This window comes from Lemur catta, chromosome 1 (assembly GCF_020740605.2).
Source record: "Lemur catta isolate mLemCat1 chromosome 1, mLemCat1.pri, whole genome shotgun sequence".
Classification (NCBI taxonomy): Eukaryota; Metazoa; Chordata; class Mammalia; order Primates; family Lemuridae; genus Lemur; species Lemur catta.
This window is the reverse complement of record NC_059128.1, coordinates 198739411-198766645: the sequence shown is the minus strand read 5'-3', so window position 1 is coordinate 198766645 and position 27235 is coordinate 198739411. Positions and strand designations below refer to the sequence as shown.

The following is a 27235-nucleotide window of genomic DNA, read 5'->3' as shown; positions in this document are numbered from 1 at the left end:
ATTAATTAATGTTTAATGGGTCAAATTACATGGCAATCAAATGCCCACATACATTAAATACATATATGTAAAAAATGAATCTTTACCCCCTACCTCACACCTTACTGAAAAGCAATTTCAGATGGATTATAGAACTAAATGTGAAAGGAAAAGCAATGAAACTTCTAGAACATAACAGGAGAACATCTCTGTGACTTTAGAATAGAAAATGATCTCTTACATAGGACAAGAAAAACACTAACAATAAAGGAAAAGATTGACATATTGGACTTCAATAAAATTAAGAACTTCTGTCACCAAAAGACACCATTAAGAGATTAAAAAGGTAACCCACAAAGTGGGAGGATATATTTGCAATGCATAGAAGTCACAAAGGACTCATAGCCAGAATATTTAAAGAACTCCTATAAATCAATAAGTAAAAGACAGACAATCTAGTAGAAAAATGTGCAAAAGACCTAACAGGGAAGTCACAAAAGCAGATACTCAAGTGGCCAAAAAGTATTAATAGTCATCGGGGAAATACAAATGTGATTTCACTGTACCCTCACTAGAATGTCTAAAATTAAAAAGACTGACAATACCAAGGCCTGGCAAGGATGCAGAGTAATATACACTCCCAATAAAAACATAAGTTGGTACAATTGCTTTGGAGAACAGTTTGGCAGTATCTCCTAAGGCAGGACATATATATAAACTATTCCAAATGATTTCACTTCTAGGTATATACCTAATAGAAATACATGATTATGTTTTAAAAAGACATGTTCATAGCAGCTTTATTTATACTAGCCCCAAACTGGAAACATTTCAATGTTCATCCACAGGAAAATGGAGAAATGAATTGTGGTACATTTACACAGTGGTATACAACGGAGCAGTGAAAGGGAATGTGCTACAGACACATGCAGCAAAATGGATGAATCTCATCAATGCAATGCTGAGTGAGAGAAGCAGACAAAAGAATACAGACTATAAGCTTTTATTTATATGAAGTTAGGAGACAGGTGAAACTTCCTGATGGCAATGGTAACAGAAATCAGGATATTGGTTATATAGCATAATCTCACCTCCTCTCACTAACATACTATCGAAAATGCCACTTTCTCTCTGAAACTTTACCTGATATCCTCCTTCTGCAACTACAAGGGGAAATAAATTGTGCTTCTATTTAACATTTAAATCATTTTGCCTTGCTTGTTAATTAGCTTTTTAAACAGTGTCTGTTTCCTTCCTGTATCACCAACCCCATCCTATTATATATGTACATACTCACGCACTACCCATTTCAATGAATATGTTCAGATTGTGATAAAGTAGACAGGGTTGAGATTATTTAAATATACTACCAATAAATTTTTAAAAATAATATTTTTACTGAAGTATAACAAACAGTGGTCCCCCCTTATCTGTGGGGGATACATTCCAAGACCCCCAGGAGATGCCTGAAGCCAGAATAGTACAGAACCCTACATATACTATGTTTTTCCCGTACATACATAGCTATGATAAAGTTTAACTTGTGAATCAGGCACAGTAAGAGATGAACAACAATGACTAATAATAAATGAGAATAATTATAACAATATACTGTAATAAAAGTTATTTGAATGTGAGTAACAGACTGCAAAAGCAAAACTGCACATAAGGGGGGGACTACTACTTTACGTATAAAAACTGCATAAATCATGAGTGTAAAGATCAATTGATTTTCACAAAGGGAACAATCTCAATGTAATAAACACACACATCAAGAAATCAAACTCCTTCAGTGCCCCAGTCATTATCTCTCCAAAAGTAACAAACATCCTCAAGTCACAAATTATTGTGGCTTTTTCTCAGGAGTAGGACAGATTTGCACCCCAAGTTTGAATCAGATTAATGTTGCCACACACACACCAAGAAGACATGAGAAGGTTTACTACACAGCAAGGCTTTCTGAGGAGAGCAGGGCCAGCCTCCCAAGCTGTTCAGAAAATGGCTTGACGGAGACTGGCCTGTGCTGGCGAGGGAGTGGGGCCGGGGAGCTTGGTCCTTCTGCAAAGGGGCCTGCGTGGTTTGAACTCCCCAGTCATCAAAGCAGGGAGCGCCCAGATTTTTAAACCAGCTTGATTAGAGGCAGGACAGAAGGGAAGAAGAAAGAGCAAGGCTTAGTAGATGTCAGTAGGCCAACATCAAACACTGGGGCCAGACCTTTTATTAAACAAACACAACCTACATTCATTTCTTGGTCATGCCACATGTCCATCATGGTTTGCCTGGAGGCTCTGGTACACATCATCTTCACTCTAGACTGTCAAAGGAACTACTATCTGGAGCATTGCTAATCATTTTAGCAGAGGGGAATAAAAATGAAAAAATAGCCAGTCTCACACAAGATCTTAACGTTTCCTCCTAGAAGTGACATATGTCACTTGCACTTATATTTTTCTGCACAAAGCAAGTCATATAACTCTACTGGATCCATAGAGGTAAGAAGAGTGCAATCTATCATGTGTTTAGAAGGAGAACCAGAAATATATGATGAATCACACTGTTTTCTACTGCAGGTGGGTCTTAAAGAATGAGTAGGGTATTGATAGGTACAGAAAAGAACACTGTTGAAACTGGAGGAATAGCGTGAGCAGAGAAGGGGAAGGGTGTGTGATGTTGCTCAACCAGAGAGTGCCTAAAATGGACATGAGGGAAATGAGGTTGGAAAGAAGGGTTGGCTTTAATGACAGAAAACCTTGAAAATTAAATATTTTGAACTTATATTGTAGGACAGAAGGAACAATTTTCAGAATATTGAACGTGTGTTTTCAGCAAGATGGTTTAGATAAAACAAGAAATCAGGAAGCTGGTGTATTAGGGAATAGTGGATGAAGGTCTACACTAGGGCAATGGGGATGGACAAGTGGAGACTGGGAACTTTGGAGGTCTGATTGGATGTGCAGTGAAAATAGACAGTGATAATTATTCCATTTTATTCTACCTTGGATGACTGCAAGAGTGGTGGTGACATTTTATAGGGCACAAAGGACAACATGGAGGAAATTATTAATAACAAGTTTGCTTCCGAGTTTAAGGTGATGTAAGGACATATAAGTATAAAGGAACGGAGACTTGAAAATTATCATCTAGTACCTAGGAACAGAGACAAAACTGGACTTTAGATCCTAAAATCAACATCCAATAGGTGACAGTTGAAGCCATGGAACTGGATGAAGTTGCCCAATGAGAGACTACAAAGTTAGACAAAAAGAAGACTGAAGACAGAACTTTGGTGAACACCTACATTTAGGGAGCACACTGACCATACAGAAGCTAATGAAGAAAACAAAGAAGAGTCCTCAGAGACAGAGAAAGAGCACAGGCTTCAGGAAGAGAGAGTTCAAGAAGAAGGGGAGTGGTTCACAGTGTCACGTTCGGCCTAGAGGAGAAGTAGGAGGAGCACCAAAAGGATACCATTGGGTTGACTGTTGAGAGCTGATAAATGATCCTTGGGAAAGCCATTTTAGTGGAGAAGTGGGATTAGAAGGCAGGAAGATGATGACAAGAAAGCAGAATAGCAAATATAGATTATGCTTTTGGTAAATTTTGGATTGAAAAAAGGTGAGCTCTGTATGGAAAAATAACTTAAGAGAAAGGCAGAGTTTCTGGAAAGTTAAGCTGTATAACTTGGCATGCCATCTTGGACGCTTCCTTTAGAGCAAGGGTTTTCCTTAAAAAGAAGTTATGCTAAAATCTAACTGCAGCTCTCAGTAAATTCTAAAATACATCATCAGTGCCTTCTAGGTGTGGTCAAAAAGAATTCAAAAGAGCAGGAATACGACTCAAGAAGACCAAATGGAATCAGGCCCAGAACTGTGTCTGGAGTGATGCAGAATTCTGCTGGGTTTGGAAGCTGGCTGAATGTAGGGTGTGAGCTGCCTGTGGCCCTCTTTTCCCTTACGTGTATCGTGTCTGCCTGAGAAAGGGGCCAACGCTTAGGAAAACAGCTGAGACAGAGTGTGGAGAGAGAAGCGTAGCCACAATGTGCCCTGCTTCTGGCTGGGCCTGAAGCAAGATCCAAGTGTGTGCTTTTCCATCATGTGAGCCAAGCAGTCCTCCTTTTCAGTAAAACTAGTTTGAGTCGAGTGTTCTGCCGTTTGCAACGGGAAGAATCCTAATACATAACATCACCTAGAGCCATATACACATCCTTCTGCCTCATGGGTCGGATTTTAAATAACTGACTGACATTTGTTAAAATCTGTGAAGCTGTGTCACATGGACTCACCAGAAAACTGGTTTCCCTGATCATCACCTCGGGGAAGGATACCAATTGGATATCAGACTGAGACGGGAGGTGAGGGGAGGGGATGGGTGTATGCCTACATGATGAGTGCGTTGCGCACCGTCTGGGGAATGGTCATGCTTGAAGGTGCTGACTTGGGGAGGTGGGGGGGGAGGGGATGGAGGTATGACTACATGGTGAGTGCCAGGCGCACTGTCTGGAGAATGGACACGCTTGAGGCTCTGACTCAGGGGGATGGGCGGGACATGGACAATGTATATAACCTGAACTTATGTACCCCCATGATGAGCTGAAATAAAAAAAAAAAAAATCTGTGAAGCTGTGATGATGAGAAGGAAATTAAGAATAGGATTGAGTTGACTATTTGTCTTTCCCTAGATTGATAATGGGTTTCACTGGATGAATAGGAAAAATGTTGCAATAAGATAAATATTAACTTTTGACTCATCAGTGTACATAGTTTTCTTTGAGGTATAGTTATGGAAAACATATGCGTCAGATTATTTAGTTGTTGTTTTCCTCAGAGTCTTTGAAAGAAATAATGACATTGCCATTAACAAAAGGATAATATCTTTGATCATTTTAAAGGAAAAATTTTCCATCTTTATGATATACTTGCAAGCTTCCAAGATCTAAAAGGATCTTTTCCCATACACATCTGCATGCGCTGGTCTTCCTTATTTGTTTTTGGATTAGTTCCCAATTGACATCAAACGCAACACCAAGACCCTTTTCTCTTTTCTGTGGTATCAGGCAGCATGAATTTGTGAGTTGTAAATACCCAAACTCTCTCCTGAAGATTAGCCTTAACTAAATTGCCCTGGGGACAAGAGATGAGGAATTCATCCTCTACTTGCAGGATTAAAAAAAAATCTAACTTTCAAAAGGAGCAGGAAGAAGCTTGTCCATCATAAATCACCAGCAAGCGAGTGTTCTGAGGAGGAAAGGTTGATATTAATAGAGGCAGCATTTTTGTTTCAGCAGAAAAGATCTTTCAGTGAATTTGGAACTGACAGCCTTCAAAGCCTAAGAAGCTAAGAATTCGAATGGCATGAACTTAAGAAGAAATGTTATTGTGTTTTATGTACTTGCACGTGTTTCTTCCTCTAATTGGGAGGTAGTTGCATTCAAATGTCCAAATCATCTCCAGCATTTATAAGCTCCAGGTACCTAAGGCCACTGTTCACTGTTTATGTGTCAAACAGTTTGACTTACTCATTTAATTATCAGTGAGAATAAAAGTATCAATGGGGATAAAAATGTGGCATGCCAAAGAATTTAGTCTTTGACCCTGCATATGATTATACAGAAATTTTCTCAATGCATTATCCTGTATTAGAGAGAAAAAGACAATGGCTTGGGTATCAGAAGACTGGTTCCTAAACCTTGTTTTACTGCTACCAAATTAGAACCTTGGACAAATTAGATAATCTCTCTGGATCTTAGTTTCTTCAGCTGTTACAGGAAGTTATTGGGGAAGATTCTATTGAGACAAATTATCCTGAATTTACTGGCATTAAAACAACAGTCATTTTATCATACAAATAGATTCCACAGGTCAGATATTCAGACAGGGCTCAGCTGGGCAATTGTTTTGCTTCTTGGGGCAATTACTGAGGTTACTCAAAGTTTCTCAGCTGGCAGAGGAGATGTTCCAAAGGGTTCTGGACAACTTCATTCACATTTCTTGTCAGGGATGAGCTCAGTCTGACAATTGGAGTGCTTGTACGTGGCTTGCCTGGTACGGTGGCCTCTCTGGCCTGGTGGTCTCAGGGTGGTCAGAATTCCTACATGGTAGCTGGCTTCTCCCCGAGTTAGCATCTGAAAAGAACCAAGTGGTTCCAATCTAGCCTTGGAAATCATACACCATCATTTTTACTGCCTTTCTATTTGTCACAAGGCTGCCCAGATTCAAGGAGATTTCAACTTTTGATGAGAACATGTCAAATAATTTTGCATCCATGTTTTAAAACCACCACACCTGCTTATAAGGTTTCAAATATTATTTCTCATCATTCTTCTCCAACACAGTGTTCATTCTCATATGTCATTCATTCATTCATCAAATACTTTTTACTATGGGTCAGGCATAGTGGGTAGCCTACAGAAAAATTTGTGGGCAAAGCAGAAAAATCATCTCTGCTCTCATAGAGCTTATAGTCCAGTACAGGACACACACATTTATCAAATGTAAGTAAGTATGCAGTTACAAAATTTACTAAGGGTTATGAAGGAAAGGTACAGCGATCTGTGAGGGTACCCAGCAGAGACCTTGTTCAACCAAGTGAAAGGGAGGCTTCCCTGTGGAAGGAAAGTTCACTTTGAGGAATAAAGAATGGGTTAGAACTGTCTAAGTGAAGGGTACTGATACCAATCCACACACAAGACTTCCTCTTTTTGCCCCTAAAGCCTGGCTTTAGAAGACCCATTCTTTCCACCTCACTTGATTGCTTCTTAGCAGTTCATTCATTCCAGAAGTTTTTTTTTTCTTTTTTCTTTCACCACAGGTAGAGTGCAGTGGCATCATCATAGCTCACTACAACCTCAAACTCCTGGGCTCAAGCTATCCTCCTGCCTCCGTCTCCCGAGTAGCTGGTACTACAGGGGTATGACACCACACCTGGCTAATTTTTCTTTTTTAGTAGAGACGGGGTCTCACTCTTGCTCAGGCTGGTTTTGAACTCCTGAGCTCAAGTGATCCTCCTGCCTTGGCCCCCCAGAGTGCTAGGATTACAGGCATGAGGCAAAATGCCTGGCCTCAGAAGTTACTGATATTTGATACTGAGTATGCAGCCCCCAGTTTGTTCTTGCCTTTTTGAACTTCTACTGAGTCCTTACTGTTAGCTGAGCAGAATCAGTAAGTTTAGTATCGCAGTGCAGGCCCTCCATGTGCTGGCTCCATCCTAACTTCCTGCCTCATCTCCCTCTTCACGTGATTCTTGGAAGCCATGCTCCAGCTACATCAGCCTACTTGCTATTCCCAGCACATGCATTAATTTTCATGCCCCTGTGCTTTTATTCTCACTCATCTCTCTTTCTGAGATGCCCTTTTTCTTTGTCTCCACCATGAAAATGCTATTTATCTTTGCAGATCTTGCTCAAGTGCCACTCCATTATGAAGTCTTTCCTAATCCCAGGACATAATTACTGTCCCCCGAGTGTTCTCTATAGCTCTTTACTGATACTTCTTTTCCATTTTGCTTTGCTGTCTCCTCATTCCCACTAAATTTTAAGATCCTTCAAGACAGGAACGATGTTTTACACATGCCTCTGTCTTACAAAGCGCCCATCAGAGAGCTTTCCGCATAGTAAGCTCTCAATAATTGTTTGCAGAATGAACAAATGAATAAATAAATATATAGTCGGCAATCCGTATCTATGGGTTCAGCATTTGCAGATTTAATCAACCACAGATTGAAAAATGTTTAAAAACCCAATAAAAACAATACAAAATTGAAAAATAATGCAAACAAAACACAACACAGTACAGCTATTACATAGCATTTACACTGTATTAGGTATTATAAGTAATCTAGAGATGATTTAAAGTACATAAGAGGATGTGCCTAGGTTATATGCAAATACTACACTATTTTAAATAAGGGACTGGAACATCCTCAGACTTTGGTACACATAGGGGGTTCAATCCCCTCCCCCACTGAGGGACAACTGTATCTGTACATCATTCTGAAGATTATAGGGCTATAAAGAGCAGGGACCTTTGCTACCTTTTTGCATACTCAACATTTAGCATCAACGGTGGTGCCCAATATTGATATTCACTGTGCATAGCTTGCAGCATTTCATGTATGCATATTTTAAATACCACTGAACCTATTCTGATGTTATGTACACATTGCTGGTTACATTTTTAGCACTTCCATGAAACAAATAAACTCTTTGGGGCAGGAATTATGCCTTCTCTATATTTGTGTTTTTTATTCTCCCTGCTATTTGTTTTATGTATAAATCACTGATGTGAGATAAAAATACTTGTAAACTATTTCCGAGGCTCAACAGTTATTCAGATACTTTTATATTTATTATATACATGTCACTGTGCTAAGCAAAATGTGAATGTGGGTTCATACATGCATATGTAGTAGAATTGTGTAAACAGTTTGTCATGGATTTGGATGCACTGTGAGGGAAGTGATATATTTTGAAAAGTAATAACCATATCTAGCAAGTCTTTCATATAGCTCAATAGTACTTAAGTAGGTCTCAAGCTTGTTCTACAGTGTCGCCATTACACAGGTGTTCCCACTGTGTTTGCATATTGTTTTTGAAGAGGATCATAAGGATGAATATTTGTGGGGAGAGATGGAGCCAAAGGGCTGGAAGGAGAATTGATAATCATAAAGTCACAGACAATTAGAGCCAGAAGGGGCAAGAAGACTGCTCTGGAGGGTCCAGCTTCCCTATTCTACAGATGAGGAAACTGGGCTCAAACTCACACTCTTGCCTTTGTACCCCATGATGCTCAATCTTTGGAAGCCTGAGATAAAAAAGAAGAAGACCTAACAGATTAAAAGAAGCATAGTTTTGAGGCTGTTTTTCCTCAGAAGGGCTCTTCTAAACAGCACTGTTCTGGAACACACCTGTTGGATCCCTGTCAGAGCTTAGTAAGTGCATACTTATTTATACCACAAATGACACCATCCATCCATCTTGGAAGATGTCCCCTGATTTCATCAACCCTTGTGTGTCTTCGATCCTTGACCTTTAAGGCTCCCTGGTGCCAGAATGTCTGCAGCTGTAGGATCAAAGACCCTCAGGGGAAAAATCCGTTCTTAAAAGAGATGAAGATGGGGTGAGTTATTAGAAAAACCAGCTCTATGCCCCAGAGCCCTTGTTTATCTGGAAAATGCCTGAACTATATTGTGAGTATTAACATCAAGCCCTAAGACCTACACACAGCACAAGTCAGAAACAGAGTTGATATTAAAGCTCGGTCTCCTGCCTCCTGGTCCAGAGCCACATTCATTCTACCCTCTAAAAGAACTCAGTGTGTCTGACACAAAGTAAATGCTCAGTAAGTATCTTTGAAATAGATAAATGAATGAAGTGACATGTAATGAAAGATACACATATAACAAAATTGCTAAGATAAGAGCAAAAGACAAAGCGAGAATTCAAAAATGAAAAACAGGGTTAGACATTTTAATGTAAGTCCTAGGAATTAAATCTAAATTCTGTTTCCAGCTTCCTGGCAGGCAAGGCAAAAAGGGCAATGCACTGGGCTTCACCTAGAGTTCATTGCTTAAGAGAACACAGCATTCCAGAGCATCATATGTTTTCCTCACTTTTCTAACTCTGGGAGGAATGAATCTCGTGGGAAATCTTCCTGGTACACCAAAGTGCCTTTTGTGTCTTAAAGACACGTGTGGATTCTTCCTGGGTTTCAGCCAAAGTACTTCTTTGCAACAGTTTTGTAGTCCCTTTCTGAAGTATTGGTTGCCCAAAGTTTGCCCAAAGAGAAAAATTCCAATTTGATTACCATTCCCTGGCTGCCTGCAACTGCTATTTCTTCACAACCCTCAGCCAGGACCCACCATTTAAGCGGAACCTCAGAGCATTCTTAAAATATTTCCTCAGCTCTCTCAAGTTATAGATGTCCTTCCTCTGCTAGTCTTATAAAGCTAGATGCTAGGATATTTTTACAATCTACTATACTTAGCACAGTTTATAATCCTTGGTCATGTTATCTCAGGCACCCCCTTAAGAATCCCTTAACACATAAAGTAACCTGAGTAGCATGAAGTCCTTGTTGACTGATGGATCTGAGCTTTGCAGTGCACTCAGCCCAGTCTTGGCTTACAGCTCTCTGTTGTGGCTCCCTCCTGCCCAGGCTGTCCATTCCATTTAGGCATTCTCTCCTATTTGCAGCCAAACTCCATATTTTTCCTTCCTTTGTTCACTATGTCTATGATAGCGTCCATCTCCCTATCTGAAGTCACAATTCAACTTGAGCTTATCTTCCTCATGAAATTTGCCAAACAAAGCATGTGAAGGCTTGTGCACTTTATATTCACTTTTAACACTGGCACATATTTCTTTTAGTCCTTGAATTTTAGACATTGCAATTAATTTTGGCTCCTTTGTTTTATGGGTGAGAAAACTAAGACTCAAAAGGGTAAAATGATTTGCTTTTCAGTCCTTAGCCTGGTAAGTATTTAACCTGTTCAAACTTCTTTGTAGTGTTTATTTTCAGTGTCATCTATTTGTGGACTGGGAGATTTCATTTCCCAATTCATTGTATCCTGTCCTCTGGCTGGCACCCTGCATAGTCTTAATGGATAATAAATTAATGAACTAAGTGAAATAATATTATCATCATTTACTTTATATTCTACTTCAACCTGAAAAAGTTAATGAATTAATAAATAAATCATGGTCACTGTAAAGTAAAAATAAAATGCATAAAGTATTTTGGTTACTTGGTTATTTCAAAGCAAAATTAATATCATGAGTTTTTTTTTGATTGTTCTAAATCAGTCTTATCATTATAGCATATTAGTTACAAACAATTTTCTTCACCTACCAATTCTGACAACTCTTTCTACTGAAAATATCTGTTTTATTTAATACTATGATTTTTAAAAACCATCATAAAGGAAAGAATCTATCCTCACAGGTAAATTCCCTCTTCTAGGAGGCCAAATGGGCAATGAGGGTCTTGTTTATAGGAAGCAGATTTATAGAACAGAAAAACAATTCAGTCTCTGTAGGAGCTTCTACAAACAGGAGATGTGAGAAGTGTTCAGAACAAAGAAGGGGTCATCCTTAAAAAATACAGGAAGCTTTGATCTTTCTCCTTGCCTAGAGCAAGGTGAAAGGGTAGAGTCTTAAACTAAGTCTGATCTGTGTAGTTAAGTTAAACAACACTTCCAACATGTATGGGCAAGCGGAAGGGTTATTCAAATGGTAAAAAATACAGGCTCCAGATTTTCTAAATATACAAACATACTGTGTAAAATAAATTCCTTTTTCTCCCTCATAGGTTTAACTATAGAAAATAATGAATCCTTAAAAGGGAATGATTAGATGGTGTAAGAATGCAAATTTGGCAGAGTAATAAAATCGTAGTAATTCTGGACGTTTTACATTCTTGCCTATAACTTAAAGTTCTATACTTCTTTCTAGGGCTGGTATGCTTCCTAGCCTTACAACCACTGATACTTTTGACAGATCTTGGAAAGAGTGACTCATTTGTGAAGACCCACAACATTTAAGAGAGCAACCACAGGATAATGAGGGAAAGGTGTGAGGACTGGGCTTGCTTTTGACTCACCCTGGGGAAATGTACAAGCCCTTCAGAAATCTGCTAATTTTTCCCAGAGATAGCATATCTGTCCCTGCAAGGTCCATCCAGTTCCTGTGTATGATTCACAGAAGCACTCCCAACTTGTGAGTGTTGACACCTATCCACTCAGCTACCATAGAGAGCTTAAATCTGTTTGGCAAACCTTGCACAGTATCTAGACACATTGTTTTTAATGTATAAATCTATCAAGGATACTAGGAATTTACATTTCTAAAGTCATAAGCACTTGATTGTTTTTGCAACAGAAGCTTCTCACCCCTGTTTGGTCTCCTCCACTGAAGTAAAAGTGACTTAGTATTAATTTTGTTCTGAAGTGGGCAAAAAAAAAGTATGAAGGAGTTGTTCTCTTCTGTCATATCTGCAGTCATGGCTTGGTGGATTCTGCTCTCAGGAGGATCCAAGCGGGGAGATAAATAGAAGAAAAATGACAGAATCCTAAGGCTGGATCCTTTAGCTTGTGTTTTATGGGAAATTCCTTCAGTCCATAGAAGGGGAATAGACCTCAGTTCCAGGTAGCACCCACCAGGCACCCAGATACTGGAACAGAGGGACCGGGCAGATGCCCAGTTATCCAAACCCAGTCACAAGGCCAGAGATAGGGGACCAAGGGCAGTTTGATGTAGAATCTCAATGTATTGGCCAGAGCCCTTAAGCTCTTTTTGCATCATTCAGGTCTCTAAATTGGTTACAAGGGCTAGAGCAAGTCTGTCTACGTGTGGAGTCCAGGTCAGGGTCTACCATATGCAGGGCCAGTAGTGGCACCACAACTGTGCAATCTGCACAGCTGCACTTGGCAAGGCTGAAACCTAGCCCAGAACTCCTGTTCACCAAGCTACATGCCTTGCACAACCTATGTTGGCTCACTGGCCACACCTTCATGTAAATCCAAAACAGTTCCCTGTGTGTTTGGGATGACCCTGTCAGAAGGCTTATTTGGCCCAGGACTCATAATAAGGCAGCTCCTCAAATTTATACTTCTGGAGATACTGCCAAGAGATGTTATCCTTATAGTCAGAGACATACTTAGGATTGAAAGCAGAATACAGGTTGATCATTCACTTAAACCTGTGTCCCATTACAAGATCTCCTAACACTGGTGGTGTAACATTTGTGTGGATCAGAAAAAGGCAGATACAGCCTTGCACCTGGTTTGGCAATTGGAGAGTGAGCCAAATTTGAATCCCCACCCTTCCCCCTGGCCAACCTGCACAATTACACCTGGTGGCTCTGCCCGTATATCAGCTAAAAAAAAAAAAAATCTGGAAACTATTTTGTAAATGGCAAAGTTATATTACATTATATATTTTTTGTCTTGGAGTGTTAATTGCTTTAATACTGAAAATATCCAACAGCTTTTTTTTTTTTTTTTTTTTTTGAGACAGAGTCTCGCTCTGTTGCCCGGGCTAGAGTGAGTGCCGTGGCATCAGCCTAGCTCGCAGCAACCTCAAACTCTTGGGCTTAAGCGATCCTCCTGCCTCAGCCTCCCGAGTAGCTGGGACTACAGGCATGAGCCACCATGCCCGGCTAATTTTTTCTCTATATATTTTTAGTTGTCCAGATAATTTTTATTTCAATTTTTAGTAGAGACGGGGTCTTCCTCAGGCTGGTCTCGAACTCCTGACCTTGAGTGATCCACCCGCCTCAGCCTCCCAGAGGGCTAGGATTACAGGCGTGAGCCACCGCGCCCGGCCTCCAACAGCTTTTATAACTAAGTTTTAGAATATCTTCATTTTAAAATATATCAGGACTCCCAGGCAACAGAGTAATACTGTCTCAAAAAATAAAATAAATAAATAAATAAAACATACTAGGACTATCCAAAAAATAGAAGTGAACTGGATCTCTCTCTCTCTCCCTCTCTCTCTCTCTTTCTGTTTCTCTCTCTCTGTCTCTGTCTCTTTGAAGCCCCAGCCAAGGAACAGGAGGGAAGGACAGAGCTGGAGACAGGCAGGCCTGACACCTTCCACTGCAAACACTGAAGCTAACTGAGGCTGCCTGTCATCTCTAGTAATTTTTCCTACAGGAAATGTCATTGCTTCATTGCATTGCAAGAAAATGATGTCATGATGTGGGGCCCTGATCCATTTCCTGACTTTTAACCTGAGTCTTGTAACCTTTTTCAGCTGTACTGCACCCGGAGAAAATGAAACACATGGAAATGTGAAGGCCACCATGTCTCATAAAGGCCTTTGGGGCCCCAGGGTGGGGTTAACTTCTGCTTATATATTAATTATCAAAATACAGTCTTGTTTGGGTGTCATATCCTGGATATGGCATGGAACCATACCTAGGAAATGAAAAGGAAATAGTCTTCAGGATGTGTCTGTAATTTCTTGGCAGAAACCCTTCCTTTTTCTATACTGGGTTTAATTAGTAGTGACAATATTAAATTTAATTAGGATGCCTTGCTAGGTTTTTGTTCTGATGGTGTTTTTTGTTGTTGAATTCTGTGTGAAAATGAATAACGGTTCCCGAACTGATATTTTAGATCTTAACATGCTACATTCGTGTCTCCATGTTTTAGCATTGGTTACAAGCCCGGCCCAAATGACATTATGGAGCTATTTCCTGGAATGTCAAGGGCTGAAATTGCCCTGTCAAGAACGACTCTGTTCTTTCAGGGATTTCAGAGAGCAGGGGCTCAGATTGCATTCTTGCTCTGTTATTATAAGTTTTTCCCTGGCAGGAAACCACTGGGTCTCAGATAATTTGCATATACCCAATGAGAGTGATCTACTGTTCTATGGAGGTTTTCAAGATTGCATGACAACACCATGGAAGAATCTCACATGGGGAAAGGGGATTTTTTTCCCCTTTCCCTAAGCCCCATTTTAAATAGTTTCCTTCCCACAAACTGATGTGTCCACATTCAAAGAGTTATAAGTAACCCAGCCCATTTTCCTGCCTTGGCCTCTGTCACTAGTTCAGTAATATCAACAGCCACACACAACTGGAAACAGGCTGTTTAAATAAAGGTGCCTTATTCCTTCCGGTCTGTAAAGCAGACTTTTTTGGCACATGAAGCTGAGAATTAACCATTTAGTTTTCCCAGGCAAGGGCACAGTAAAATGTCTCCTCCTTTCTTTTTGACTACAAGGGCAGGACATAATCCCCCATATTTCTTGATATCTGAATATAACTTTTAATGTTATACGTGGAATTCCAGGTAACCTAAAGTACACGGCATTGGACTACTTCACTTAGTACCATAAAAATTTTATATCTGTTTGGAATCTTCAGAACTGTGCACATTTTGGTGATAGCTTCTTGCTAAAAGTTCAGGGAAGCAACTATTGGATTTCACTGGTCCTCCAGTTGGTGCCATGGCGGCTGGAGCTCCAACTCTTGATGAAATGCCCAACAGTCACTTAAAATCTTTCAGAGCAGATATAAATAAGAAAGCAAAATGTAAGTAAACAACCAGGGCCCCCAGTACTGGGTGGGAATGCTCATCCAATATTAAAGTTATTCAGACAAAATACTGATAAATTTGAAGTTCCTACTTGTGTGATCACTGACCCCACAACTGGATATTTTATTGCTCTTAAGTGACAGATACACATGTATTGACTGAAGAGCCAGGTGCTGGGTGGCACTTACAGGACTTAATAGAGCTGTGTGTGTTTGAATATGTCACTTACCCTCCCTGAATATCAGATTTTTCATCTGTAAAATGAAGGTATTTAACAGTTTCATGTTCACAGTGTTACACCTAAAATTTTTGTTCTGAACTTGTCCATTCTCAAATAAATGGACTCCATATGGACTGATATTGAAAGGCATCCAATAAATGTGCTATCTGAATCCATAACTATGACTAGACACCAATTTTGAGCATTGAAGGTGTGTTGGACTTTCTGCTATGTGCTTTACCTACAAAGTGTCATTGAATTATCTCAGCAAGTCTGTGGATTGGCTACTCCCATCAGCTCCATTTGACCAGTAGGAGACTGAGGCAATGGCCTAAAATGACGAAGGGCTGGGATCGGATCCAGGTGTTTCTCATTTCAAAGGCCCACCCACTTTCTGCTACCCTACACTAGGGCGGCTCAAACATTAGTGTGCATTAGCATCACCTACAGGAGGGCTTTCTGAAACAGGCTGCTGGGGCCCAAGCCCAGAGTTGCCAGTTCTTAGAAGTTCCAGGAGATGCTGTTGCTGCTGGTCTAGGGAACGTGATTGAGAACCACTGCACTATATTATGAAGAGCTACAGATGTAGGACCAAGACACAGAGAATATAAGAAGCAGATTCTGACCAAACCAAGAAAGACTTTAGCATTTAGATCCACTGAATAGCTAAATGGGGTTGCCTCTTGAGAATGGTTGAGCTGCAAGGGGCATATAGATCTTGGGAAGTTTCATGACAAGTTGGCCTAATGGTCCTCTGAGGTCCATTCTAACTATGAAACTGTTTGTCATGAGTGCCAAAGACAAGAGACAGGCTAGGAGGGAGGGTCATACTCCCCCTGCAGAAGACCTTTCTCATTATAGCCATGATTCAGTGTTGTAATTGTGGTTTGAAGATACTGAGTCACTTTGGTAATAGCAATGAAGAAAAGCTGAAAAAAATGTTTCCTTGATCTAGGTAATATAGAATTACAATTTAATGAAGCACCACACAGGGAATAAGATGAATTTAAAGAAAACATTCATTTGCTGCAAATTTATATTTCAGATTTTAAAACTTCTATGACAGTGATTTAATTTCAATTTTTATATCATACAATATAAATGAGAAAAAAGTCAACAATTAAAAAGGGCTAAAATGTACAATTATTTAAATTTTTATTTTATAAGAACATAGAGGAAAATGTTTAAAGATCAAGATTATTTTGTAAATATTTCAAAATAAGGACCACAAATAAGGCAAATTTAATAGGAACACTGCTCCAAATTTACCATCCATTCTTTTGACCCTAAGAAGAAAAAAAGTAAAGAAGTGTTTATTTCTACAGTTTATCAAAGAAAGTAAAGTGTCACTTCTGACATTTAATTTAGCCTTTTTTATCTCACAGAAACCCAGTGAAGGATGACTCAAGCAACTGCATCATGGTACCACTTAAGGATTTAAAAAGAATCAACAGAGAGAACAAAATTGGTGGTAGTTATGGAGGGGGATGGCAGAAAGGTATAAAAAAGAAATATATGTGTAATGAAATATCTGACATAAGCATAAAACAGTCAGGAAGGGCCATTACTTTTGTGGTCAGGGCCGTCTAAGGAAGTGGGGAATCTCTCTGTTGAGTAACTCTTTCGGTCATTTGCTGTTTGTTTCGTCTGGTTTGGATTGATTTGGGGCATTTTGAAAATTAACAGAAGGTTAAAGGGCACTGAGATCTTTGATTGGGAGCCAAGAATTTAAATTTGATTAGAAGCGAGGAGAAGGAAGCAAACATTTCTCGAGCACCTATCAAGTGCCATGTTCTACATCAGGCTCTTACTAGAAATTCATCCTTTTATTTTTGCAACATGTAAGATAGGAGTTATCTCCATTTTACGAGTGAACAATCTTAGGCTCAGAGAGGTTTAATATCGATTTTTTCAAGGCTACTCAGATGATAAGTGATAGAGGAGACAATTAAACCTCAAACTGTTTGACATCCAAAGTGCCACTGCACATCAGGGTCTCCATGTATCATAGATAATGGGGAAAGCAATGCTTCTCCAACAAACCGCTGCTCCTTAGCGTGGAAATTTAAATCTACTTTTTCTCTGGATCCCTTCCTAGAGATTCTTCTTGGTTTCCATGACCATAGTAAATTCCCCTGACATGTGAATTATCTTTAGATTCCAAATTCTCCTGCTATAGGCTTAGGTAAGATTTCAGCTATGGCTAGAGAGACATAAAAATGAAATTTAGTATTACAACCTGCTATTCTTTGGACCTTCATACTCACAGGCCCACCTTTCCCGGTTACCTTTTTATTTTTACACTGCATTTACCACTTTCTAATATATTATTTAATTTTTTATTGTGCTTATTGTTTATTCTCTGCCCCTTCTGCCTGAATGTACCCCTACATTTTTTGTCTGTTTTATTCATGGATGCATATCAAATTCCTAGAAAAAGGGATCAGCAAACTTTTCTACAAGGGGCTATGAGTTAGGTATTGTTGGCTCTGCAATCTCTGTGGTGACTACTCACTTCCACCACTGTGCTATTAAGGCAGCCATAGACAATACGTAAACAAGTGACCGTGGCTGTGTTCCAATAAAACTTTATTTGTGGACACTAAAATTGGAGTATGATATGATTTTCATGTCATAAAATTTTGATTTTTTTCCCAACTAATTAAATATACAAGAACTATTTTTAGCTTGCAGGTTATACAGAAACAGGCAGTTGGCAAGTTTGGGTCCATGGGCTGTAGTTTGCCAACCCCAGTCTAGAAAATAATGCCCAGTACATAGTATGTGCTCAGAAAACAGAATTTATTGGAATTATCCCAATAATAAACATCAGATCCCATTATTCCCATGAATCTCCTACTAGCTCCCCATCCCACAAAGATAATAGACATCACTCCCCTGCACCACTCAGGCCTGTGGGAATGGCTGCCACTAAATAGCAGGACCAGAGGGACCTCTGAGAGCGTTTGATCAGCACTTCCCAACCGGTGGTGCATATACACCTGGGAGACAGAAAAGGTCTTCTACAAAAAAGTTATAGCCTCATTAAAAGCTTTAGGATGTCTATTTCAATTTCCATTTAAATATTAACAATAAAATAATTTGTTTTCTGATTTAAATAGAATTGTTCGGGAACTTCTGAGAGGGAAGTTGGTTTATCTCTCATTGAACATTGCTTTGTGCTATGGCTATTTTAAATTATCATCCATTTTTAATTGTCTACTTCACCAATTTAAACAACCATAATAGTCTTTGAAAAAAGACAGATGGTATAAGGAACACTGATGTTGAAATAAGGAAACACTGATGTTGAAACAAAAAGCATAAAAATGATAATAATTTTGTCAGTATGCCTTAAGATTATCTTCACTAAATCCCTATGTTGCATTCATCTGCTCAACATTCTTATGGAGTACATCAGAACCTAACTCATAGTTCTGTGTTGAAAAGAAAAAATAGATTAAAAATTATGTATGGTTTGGTTTTTTATTCATTGTCAGTAAAGTCTAGCAGTATCAACAATGTGCTATTTGCAGAGAAGTGCTCACAAATATTAGTTTGATACTTTCTCTCAGATCCCTATTTGTTCACTTATACAAATAAATAAAATGTAATAATTACAAACCTTAAATCATGCAATAAGTTTGACTGATTTTTGATGGAGGATAACATATAGTTAAATGTAATTCTAGATTTTAGTATAGTTTGGCCTCCAAACTAAACACAATATATATAACTATAAAATTTGTCCAAAAATCATCTTTTTTACACATTCAATGTAATATGAATTAAGTAGAATGGCACTTGTTAAATGGGAAAAGTAAAAATTCCCTTAACTATATTATATTATAAAGATTACATTAAATTTTGTAATGTAATCTTTAAAAACAATTTTATACTGTAATAAAATGATAAAAAATGATACTTAAGGGTTTTTAATGAGATTATTTATTATTATAAAAGGGGTTTTAAAGCACAGAATCATGGGCAATACTGATCTATTCTACTTTACTTTATAGAAGAATAAAGAGGCCCTAAAAGGGGAAGTGGATGGCTTAGTCAGTTAGAATTGAGCCTAAGCTTCCGGACCAACTCCCAGGGCTTCATCTTACGTAACTCTAGGGGGCACCATTCATATTGTGGTGCTGTTTACAAAGACCTTAACGAGATCAGCAGCCTCCAGAGTTGTGCAATGTAATGACCTTGGCTTTTAGTTGTACAATACTGAATCATTGAAAATCCCTGTTGTTAAATCTTGCTTAGACGTCCTCCTGAGGTTTTCAATATATTATTTGCAAGACCTCTTAGTTCTCAGTTTCTTTTTTTTAAAACTAAGGCTCAAATGAGAAAAAGTGACAAGCAGCATTAGTTCACTTAACAGTTCGTGAGATCTTGTTTTTAAAAATCAGGCCTTGTTTTAGGGGTGAGGAATCATAATAGAAGTGTCATGGTCTCTGCCCTCAAAAAGTTCAAAATCTGGCTGGGCGCGGTGGCTCACGCCTGTAATCCTAGCACTGTGGGAGGTGGGAGGATCGCTTGGGGTCAGGAGTTCAAGACCAGACTGAGCAAGAGTGAGACCCTGTCTCTACCAAAAATATTATAGAAAAACGTAGCCAGACATTGTGGCACACATCTATAGTCCCAGCTACTTGGGAGGCTGACACAGGAGGATGGCTTGAGCCCAAGAAGTTGGAGGTTGCAGTGAACTATGATGATGCCACTGCACTGTAGATGGGTTGACAGAGCAAGACTGTCTCAAAACAAAAAAAATTCAAAATCTATCAAGAAGAAATGTTACGGGCGAAACATTGGGGATCTGCATAGAATGTAATCTAGGCACAAAGGAAGATGTGCGCTGCTCTGTCCAGGGCTGGTTGAAAGGAAAAAAGCCTTTTCTTTCAACCAGGGGAGGTAACACTTGGTCTGAATTAATTCTTCTTCCTTTTTCTCTCCATTTTTACCTTCCATCCTTCTTTCTTCCTTTCCTTTCACTTATTGCATGCCCACTGAGAGTCCAGTGCCCCATGAAGAAGGACAGTGCCTGGCACATAGAGGTGTTCATTCAGTCAAGTGCTGACTGAATGAAAAGACAGTCCCTCTCCTTGAGGCACTCACAGTCTTGGAGAAGTGCCAGATGCACCTGGAGGGCACCCGAGGGAGCTGGGCCTGTATTCTGAGTGGGAAGGGGAGCCATGGAGCGATTCGAAGCTGGGGAGTAATGAGAGCAAAGTGGAACTTTAGAGAGCTCATTCTAGAGCCTGTGTGGAGGACACTTCTTAAGACGGACAAGACTGGTGGCAATGACGTCTGAGAGAAGATGGAGGGCCAAGCCAGGGTCATCATGGTACAGAGGAAGGGGGACACAAGGAAGAAATATTTAGAGTTGAGTCATCAGGATTTGGTGACGAGAGACTCAGGTGTGAAGAGTCCAGGTGATTCTAGGTCTCTGGCTTGTCCTGATTGTCACGAACGCTAGCAAATGAGCTGGAGATAGAGGAGAAGGAGCAGGTGCTGGGGAGGAGGTGACCAGCTCCATTATAAACGTCCTGAGTATTAGTTGATGTATCTGCAGCACATCCTGGAGAAGTGTCCAGAAAACAGCCAGATGTAGAGCTCATTAGAGCAAGAGAGGGACCCAGCCACAGACATGGATGTGAGCGTTGTCAGCCCAGAGGTGGTAACTGAGGCCACCAGCCTTTTCGAGGTGAGCAGAGTAGAAAGAGCCCTCAGAGGAGACAAGGAGGAAAAGCCATGGAGAAGGACAAGAACTGAAGAGAAGGGTACGTGGAAGTCAACAGGGAGGGGGCTTCATGGAGGAAGTGGCCGATGGTTTCCAAGGCTGCAGAGAGGTCAAAGAAGATGCAAATTGGAAAGGGTCCATTGGACTTGGCTATCTACAGGTTGTTCATGGATGATCTCTGCCATGGGAGATTCGGTAAAAGAAAAGGTAAGTTGTAAATAAAATTGGCCTAGATCAAAGCAGTTTTATAGCCCATGCCCTTCAGTGCTAGATTTCTTATGAACTCAAAGCAAGGTTCCATTTCTATCTGCTATGTGATCAGGATTAGCTACAGCATATTCAAGGAAAGCTTCAGTATCTCGTTGGCTAGAAAAGGAGGCTTGATTTCCTCGATTAAGTTCTTATAATGTCTTTTTATTGACAGTGAGATGTGAAACTGAATATTTACCCTAGGTGACAAGAGTATGACTCACACATTAAATCCAATCACTCTATCTTGTCTCCCATAGTCCAGAAACGCATTTCCCTTTAATCCCTGTAAGTCAGTGGGGGGCAGGGATATGTCTTGCTCATCTGTCTGTCTCTAGCCTTTAACATGATATCTGGCATATAATATATGCTCAACAAATGTTGAGCGGCAAGTACAAATAATGAATATTGCATTTAGGGCTTTGGGTGCACAATCCTCGACATGTCACAAGAGGAAAGTCATGCTCTACTGAACAGAAGATACCCTTCTTGTCAAAGAGGCGCTATTAATAATTACAGTCCATCATCTTATAATTCTATTGCTTTAACTAGCAGTTTTTCTTTTCAGCTATGACACTAGGTTAGTTATATGATGTACAAGAGGAACATTTAAAAACAATTTTTTTTTTTGCAAATACTTGGAGTTACAAGTCCCTTACCTGCTCATTCACATATGGAAAGTTTGTTGTTTTTTTTTTTTAAAGATAACCAAAAAGGTAATACTGGTTTTATGACAGATTGAATATTGGGCAAAGAAAGGCGTTGCTTCAAAGTGGTTAAGTGATCTGGGAATCATATACTGTCTTGCGTGAGCAATATTCCAGCATATGTTACATCTTGAGCTAACACAGTAACGTGGTGAAGTGCTGTACCTCAGGGACACATCCGTGTGGCTTGGGACAGGTAAACAGCCTGCCATTCCATTTTTTAAAAATTGCCTTTTTCACTTGCTTCATGTAGTCCTTCTTTCTTAATGTTAATCTTCTCAAATGGAATGAAGTTTTATTTCAAAATCACAGACCAAGACAGATCTGGCAAGATCCCTGGAGGCCAGTTGGCCCCAGCCCAGTGGTCTTAGAGCTGAGGAAGCACAAGTCCCTGACGACTGCTGTGTGTGGGGGTAAACTGCTGCCTTGTCCACACGGTCCCTGCCGGCTCCCTGGGCCAGTCTGGGGGGTGGGCCGGGTGGGAGGAAGTGTCATTGTGTCATTCCTCACCCCCACAACCTCCATTGTTTCACCCTAATTACTTCCTCTGTTTCTTTCCCTTCTTTCCTATGGGGAGTGAACTCAGACATCCAGTAATAGCCATCAAGTAATTCTCCTCTCTAATCTCTAAAATTTAAAGTGTCCAACCGACACTGTTACATTCTAAATGGTATTGTACTCACAGATTAGCACCATCATAATCACTCATATATATTCATCACTGTGAAGGCAGTTTTCTTTGCATTCTTCATGGTTATAGAGAATGGAGGCTTCTCGTTTTTACTTAAGTTTCTGCCCTTTTATAAAACAGAAATTTCTTCTTCTTTTAAAATATATTTCATATTTGTTTTAAATATAATATATTTAATATCTGCTCAAAATATATTATTTAATAATGACATTTTAGATTAAAATTGAAGAGCAAAGAAAAACCCACTAGGATATTTTACATTAAAAGATTAAATTGGCTGCATGTCAAGAGGAAAATATGCTGAGGCTTATGATGATTTACAAAGTAAAAAAATACAAAAAGCAGTTCTCAGGATACTGACCCCTCCCCACCTACTTCTCCCTCTTTGACAAAATATGAAATTTATTAATACATTACACCAAACACTTCAGTCTCATTTCCTCTCTCAGTAAGTTATCACCCTTGGTGTGGTCCTACTGATTAAATGAAATGCAAATATCCAGGAAAAATAGCTTTTGGTTCTAAACTATGAAAGTTAAGTTTTGTTTGTGAGAAGCATAAGAAAGATTGTCCAAGAGAAGCATGACTGCGCAAGGTCACCTAGAGTAGACCCGGCTAGGGACTGCTGAGAGGTGGTATCACTAGCAGCCAGGAGCCTGCACTCCAGGCTTTGTTAGATCTGGGACTGAATTCTCGGTTCTACATGGCTATGTCAATGTCCTCATCTGTGAAATGGGCATAATGAGCTTTGGAGTGTTGTGAGGAATAAAAGAGGCAAAGCGCTTGACAATAACTGCCCAATAAATAGCACCTGCAATTATTCTTCTATTACCCAGTTTTATATCACTGTTATTATTTGAGAGAAAAAAGATAACAGAAGTGGTAATGCCCTACACTGTATCTGTCCAGATTCTGATTTCTCTGCTGACCAATTTGAGATCACATAATAGAATTTGTGAGGAAGAAATATAGCAGATTCTTACTATTCTGTGGTCCTGCGGGAGCTCTACTTGGATCTACCCAAGATCATTTCGTTTCCGGAAGCACCAGAAAGATTTTACCAGCCTGAGGCCTCAGACCTTTAGGACAAGAGTCATAGCTGAATTCTTTTCAAAGCACATTTATATTGCTAATGATGCAGCATACTTTCCTGGAAGATTTGGGGATGGCATATTGCTGCTAATTTGTCTTCTGTTCAGGGAAAGAGAGTCCTTCACCGACAAATATTCTGCCCCCATATGTTTTTGGATTGCATTTAAAGGTTTACCTAAATCTTTTATGCAAAGCAGACATTTCTCAATTCACTGAAAAAGTAAAACCATTGTATCACAAGACAAGGGGGAAAATATTTTCCTTCCCCTTTTCATTAAAAAAAAAAAACCCACAAAATACAACAACGAATAATGAAAGGAAAACAAAAGGAGCCATTCCATTCCATGGAGGAGGGGCGGAGTAGCTGCAGGGGACAGCTGCAGTGTGTCTGGTGTCCCAGTTCTTTCTTTCCTTTCCCATCACTTTATTACTTATTGGACCAAGAATGTAGACAATTCCAGCTATGGTTGTTTTGCGTTTTCGTTTCTCGACTTAAATTCTGTGTTGTGTTTGTTTGTTCCCAGCACCCAGCCCTGGATCCGACAGGATCACTTCGGCGTCCTGCACTGAGCCTCCTAAGCAGGTGGCTCCTATGCCTTTCCCAGTCCCCGCCCCTTCCCTTGAGGCCTTTGACAGTTGGAAGGGCTCACACATGCCTTTGTACCTGTCTGTCAAAGTCATCAAACTCTTTGTGTCTCTTTCAAGCATTTCTCACCATGTCTTTGGTTGGGTACCAATGGACTGAACATTCACACACCTTCACTGTCTGACCTTTAACAAGATGACCTGGATTCTACCAAAACAAGACAGCCGAGGGAGGAAAGAAATAACAGATGTGGTGCTTCCTTAGGGAGTTCTTGATTCATTTCTAAAAACATGTTTTTGAACTTACAGAAAAAACTCTTACAAGTGAATGTCTTCTATTATAATATTCATTGCTATATATGGATCTTAAAAATAATAATTGTGCTGCAATTCATTACAATACAGTACAAAAGCTACTATTTCCCCAAATCTTCCTTCAAATCACCAGTTACGTTTTTTTACAAATTTTTACAACTCTTGAATTTTCTAATATGCACTAAATTTACATAAAAGAATGTTAATATTTAGGATGAAACTTAAAAATGCAGTATTTTAAAGCATTGCCAGTGTTTTGTTTATATGGGAAAAAGAGATGTGAATAAGTACCATACTTTATAATATTTATTATAGTTTTTAATGAAAGTTTTAAAATACTGCTTATCAGTTTCAGCATGTGGGGAATCTAACAGCATAACTCTACGTGGATTCATTAAATATAGAATCACTATAGAATTTTGTGTCTGGACAAATGATCCCCTTTTCCTTTTAAGAGAGTTGTGCATTTTCTGAAATTTTGACAAATACTACCCTTATTTCACTGCTGGAAATGGTGGCTAATTTAGCTTCGATTTCTACATGGTAGCAAAGGTTTGCTCAGGCTGCATGTGTGCCTCATGAGCTTGGGGCAGTAGTGTATTTATTAATACAGAACATCATGTCCCATTATGTCAGCCACTCATCCTCACTAATGAAACATGATCTGCCGCCATTGTGGATTAAGCGGTGTCAAGTCATCCAAAAATGCTTACCAAGGAAATGCTGCTTATTAAATTTATCTAGAACTCTCACCCAAATTAGCACTGCATTTTATGCAGATAGGGAAACTGAGACTCTCCAGCAGTGACACTAAGAGAGCCTTGTGCTAGGAAGTTTGAGAATTTTTTAAAAAATAAAGTATAATTCTCAAACTTCACTAGTCATCAGAATTTCTTGGGATGTGTGCTAAAATGCACATTCTGTGCCTCCAACCCAGGGTTTCTGACATAGTAGGGCTCAGATGGCACCCAGAAATCTGGTTTAAGAAGAACCCTAGGTGATTCTGACATCATTGGTCTACTTTGAGAGATGCTTTATATTAATAGCTGTGTTGGGCCCTATACCTCACTGAGAAGTCACACACCAGGAAGCTGTGTCCTGAGCAAGATGGGAAAAGCAAAACTCTAAAGCTGGAGTACTTTGCTTTTGAGCCCAATTCATTTCTGTTTTCAATTCATTTTCTCTCTCCCCAGGCACTTCAGGTGGCCTTACTGTTGAATCTCCACGGAGCTGACTTACCAAGCTCTGCATATATTTTTTTCCCTCTTTCTCCCTGCCCTCTATCTCACATTAAACCTCGGTATTCTGAGTGTCATGCATAAGGTGACAGCCAGATGTCTGATGAACTACCCGTGTTGAGGGGTTATGACTGCCAGCATTTCAGTGTGGGGTGCTCCTAGGCATACGTTCCTTTTAACAAAAGGCTCCAGAAAGTGTGGGATGTTCACCACACGGGAGAACTCTCAAATACTGAACTTCCAGATGCCCTAGCGGTACCGTGAGGGAAGAAGTTTTGGCTTGCTTGTCTCAATTCGTCTCAATTCTTGGCTTGCTTGTCTCAATTCGTCTCAATTCTTGGCAGGCCTCCTTGTAAAATCAACTCTGTTCTTAAGAATGCACAGGATTTCCTTTGCAGACTTGTGTAGAAGTTGAAGAGGACAGAATTGACCACAAAAGGCATCAAAAGTGCCCAAATTCTCGTATTCCAACTTTGCTGGTGGGGGTGGGGGGGTGGATAGGATCAACCTGAAAAAAAAATGGCTAACATTGCCCAAATTCATTTGACCTTAATATGATACTAATCTGAATCATAAAACCGGCATGAGAGTTTGCAGTGGGAAATATCTCCTTCCATACGGAGGATGTTCAACCCACAAAGGACCAACATCAGCATCAGCCACAGGAATTTGGAATCAGGTCACTTGTGCTCTTTCCTCAGAGACCCTGCTCCAATTCTCCTGGAGGCCAGAGCCATGCACCTTAAGGAAATGGCAAAGAGATAGACATTGTAAGGCTGGTAATGAGGAGGGCCAGGAGGAATCTGTCCTAATTAGGAGAAACAGCTCTGGGTTCTGAGTCTGGCCCTACTACTCATTAGCTGTGTGACCCTGGGAAAGTTATACAAACTCTTTAGTCTCATTATTCTATCTGTAAAATAGGAAAGCACTCTATTATTATCATATCATTGGTATTGCTATTAGCCCTCCGGGGAAAAAATTAGAAAGCTAAACTTAATGTTGGCATCTGTTGGGGTAGGAATAGAAATAGTGGGGGAATTTCTTCTACGTATTTTCAATACACAGAGTGTCTATACTTTTCTGAATTCATGGGATAGAAGCCAAATTAAAGTATCTGTCTTTAACTAGTATTTAAAATATTAAGGATGCCACAACATCAATTTCTGAAAGAGCGCTTAATATCTGTCTCTATTAGTAAATTTTTTATTTTATAAAATTTAATTAGGCAAAACAAATCAAACGATCAACTTTAATCCAACATTGTAAACTGCAAAATAACATTGCAAAGCATTATGCCAAAGTTTAGGTTTAAAATTCAAGGTTGGTTTAGCTTAACATGTTTTCCCAAGGGAAAAAATACTATATTTTTATGACTTCTTA

The 27235-nt window shown here is 39.5% G+C and overlaps 1 protein-coding gene across 4 annotated transcripts in view; it reads right to left on the bottom strand.

The window, feature by feature from the left end:
- The window catches only part of TMEM212 (transmembrane protein 212), a 70010-nt gene that overhangs the window by 29297 nt on the left and 13478 nt on the right, over positions 1 to 27235 (bottom strand). Inside the window, exon 4 of one of the 4 annotated variants that reach the window (XM_045539665.1) lies at positions 25427 to 26363. The exons of 2 other annotated variants lie outside the window; for them this stretch is intronic. In XM_045539665.1, the coding sequence (XP_045395621.1) occupies positions 26298 to 26363 (66 nt within the window). In that variant the 3' untranslated portion in view covers positions 25427 to 26297. Of the gene's footprint in view, positions 1 to 25426; positions 26364 to 26470; positions 26597 to 27235 lie in introns of those variants that run through there. One more of the 4 variants, XM_045539666.1, reaches the window with a different exon arrangement.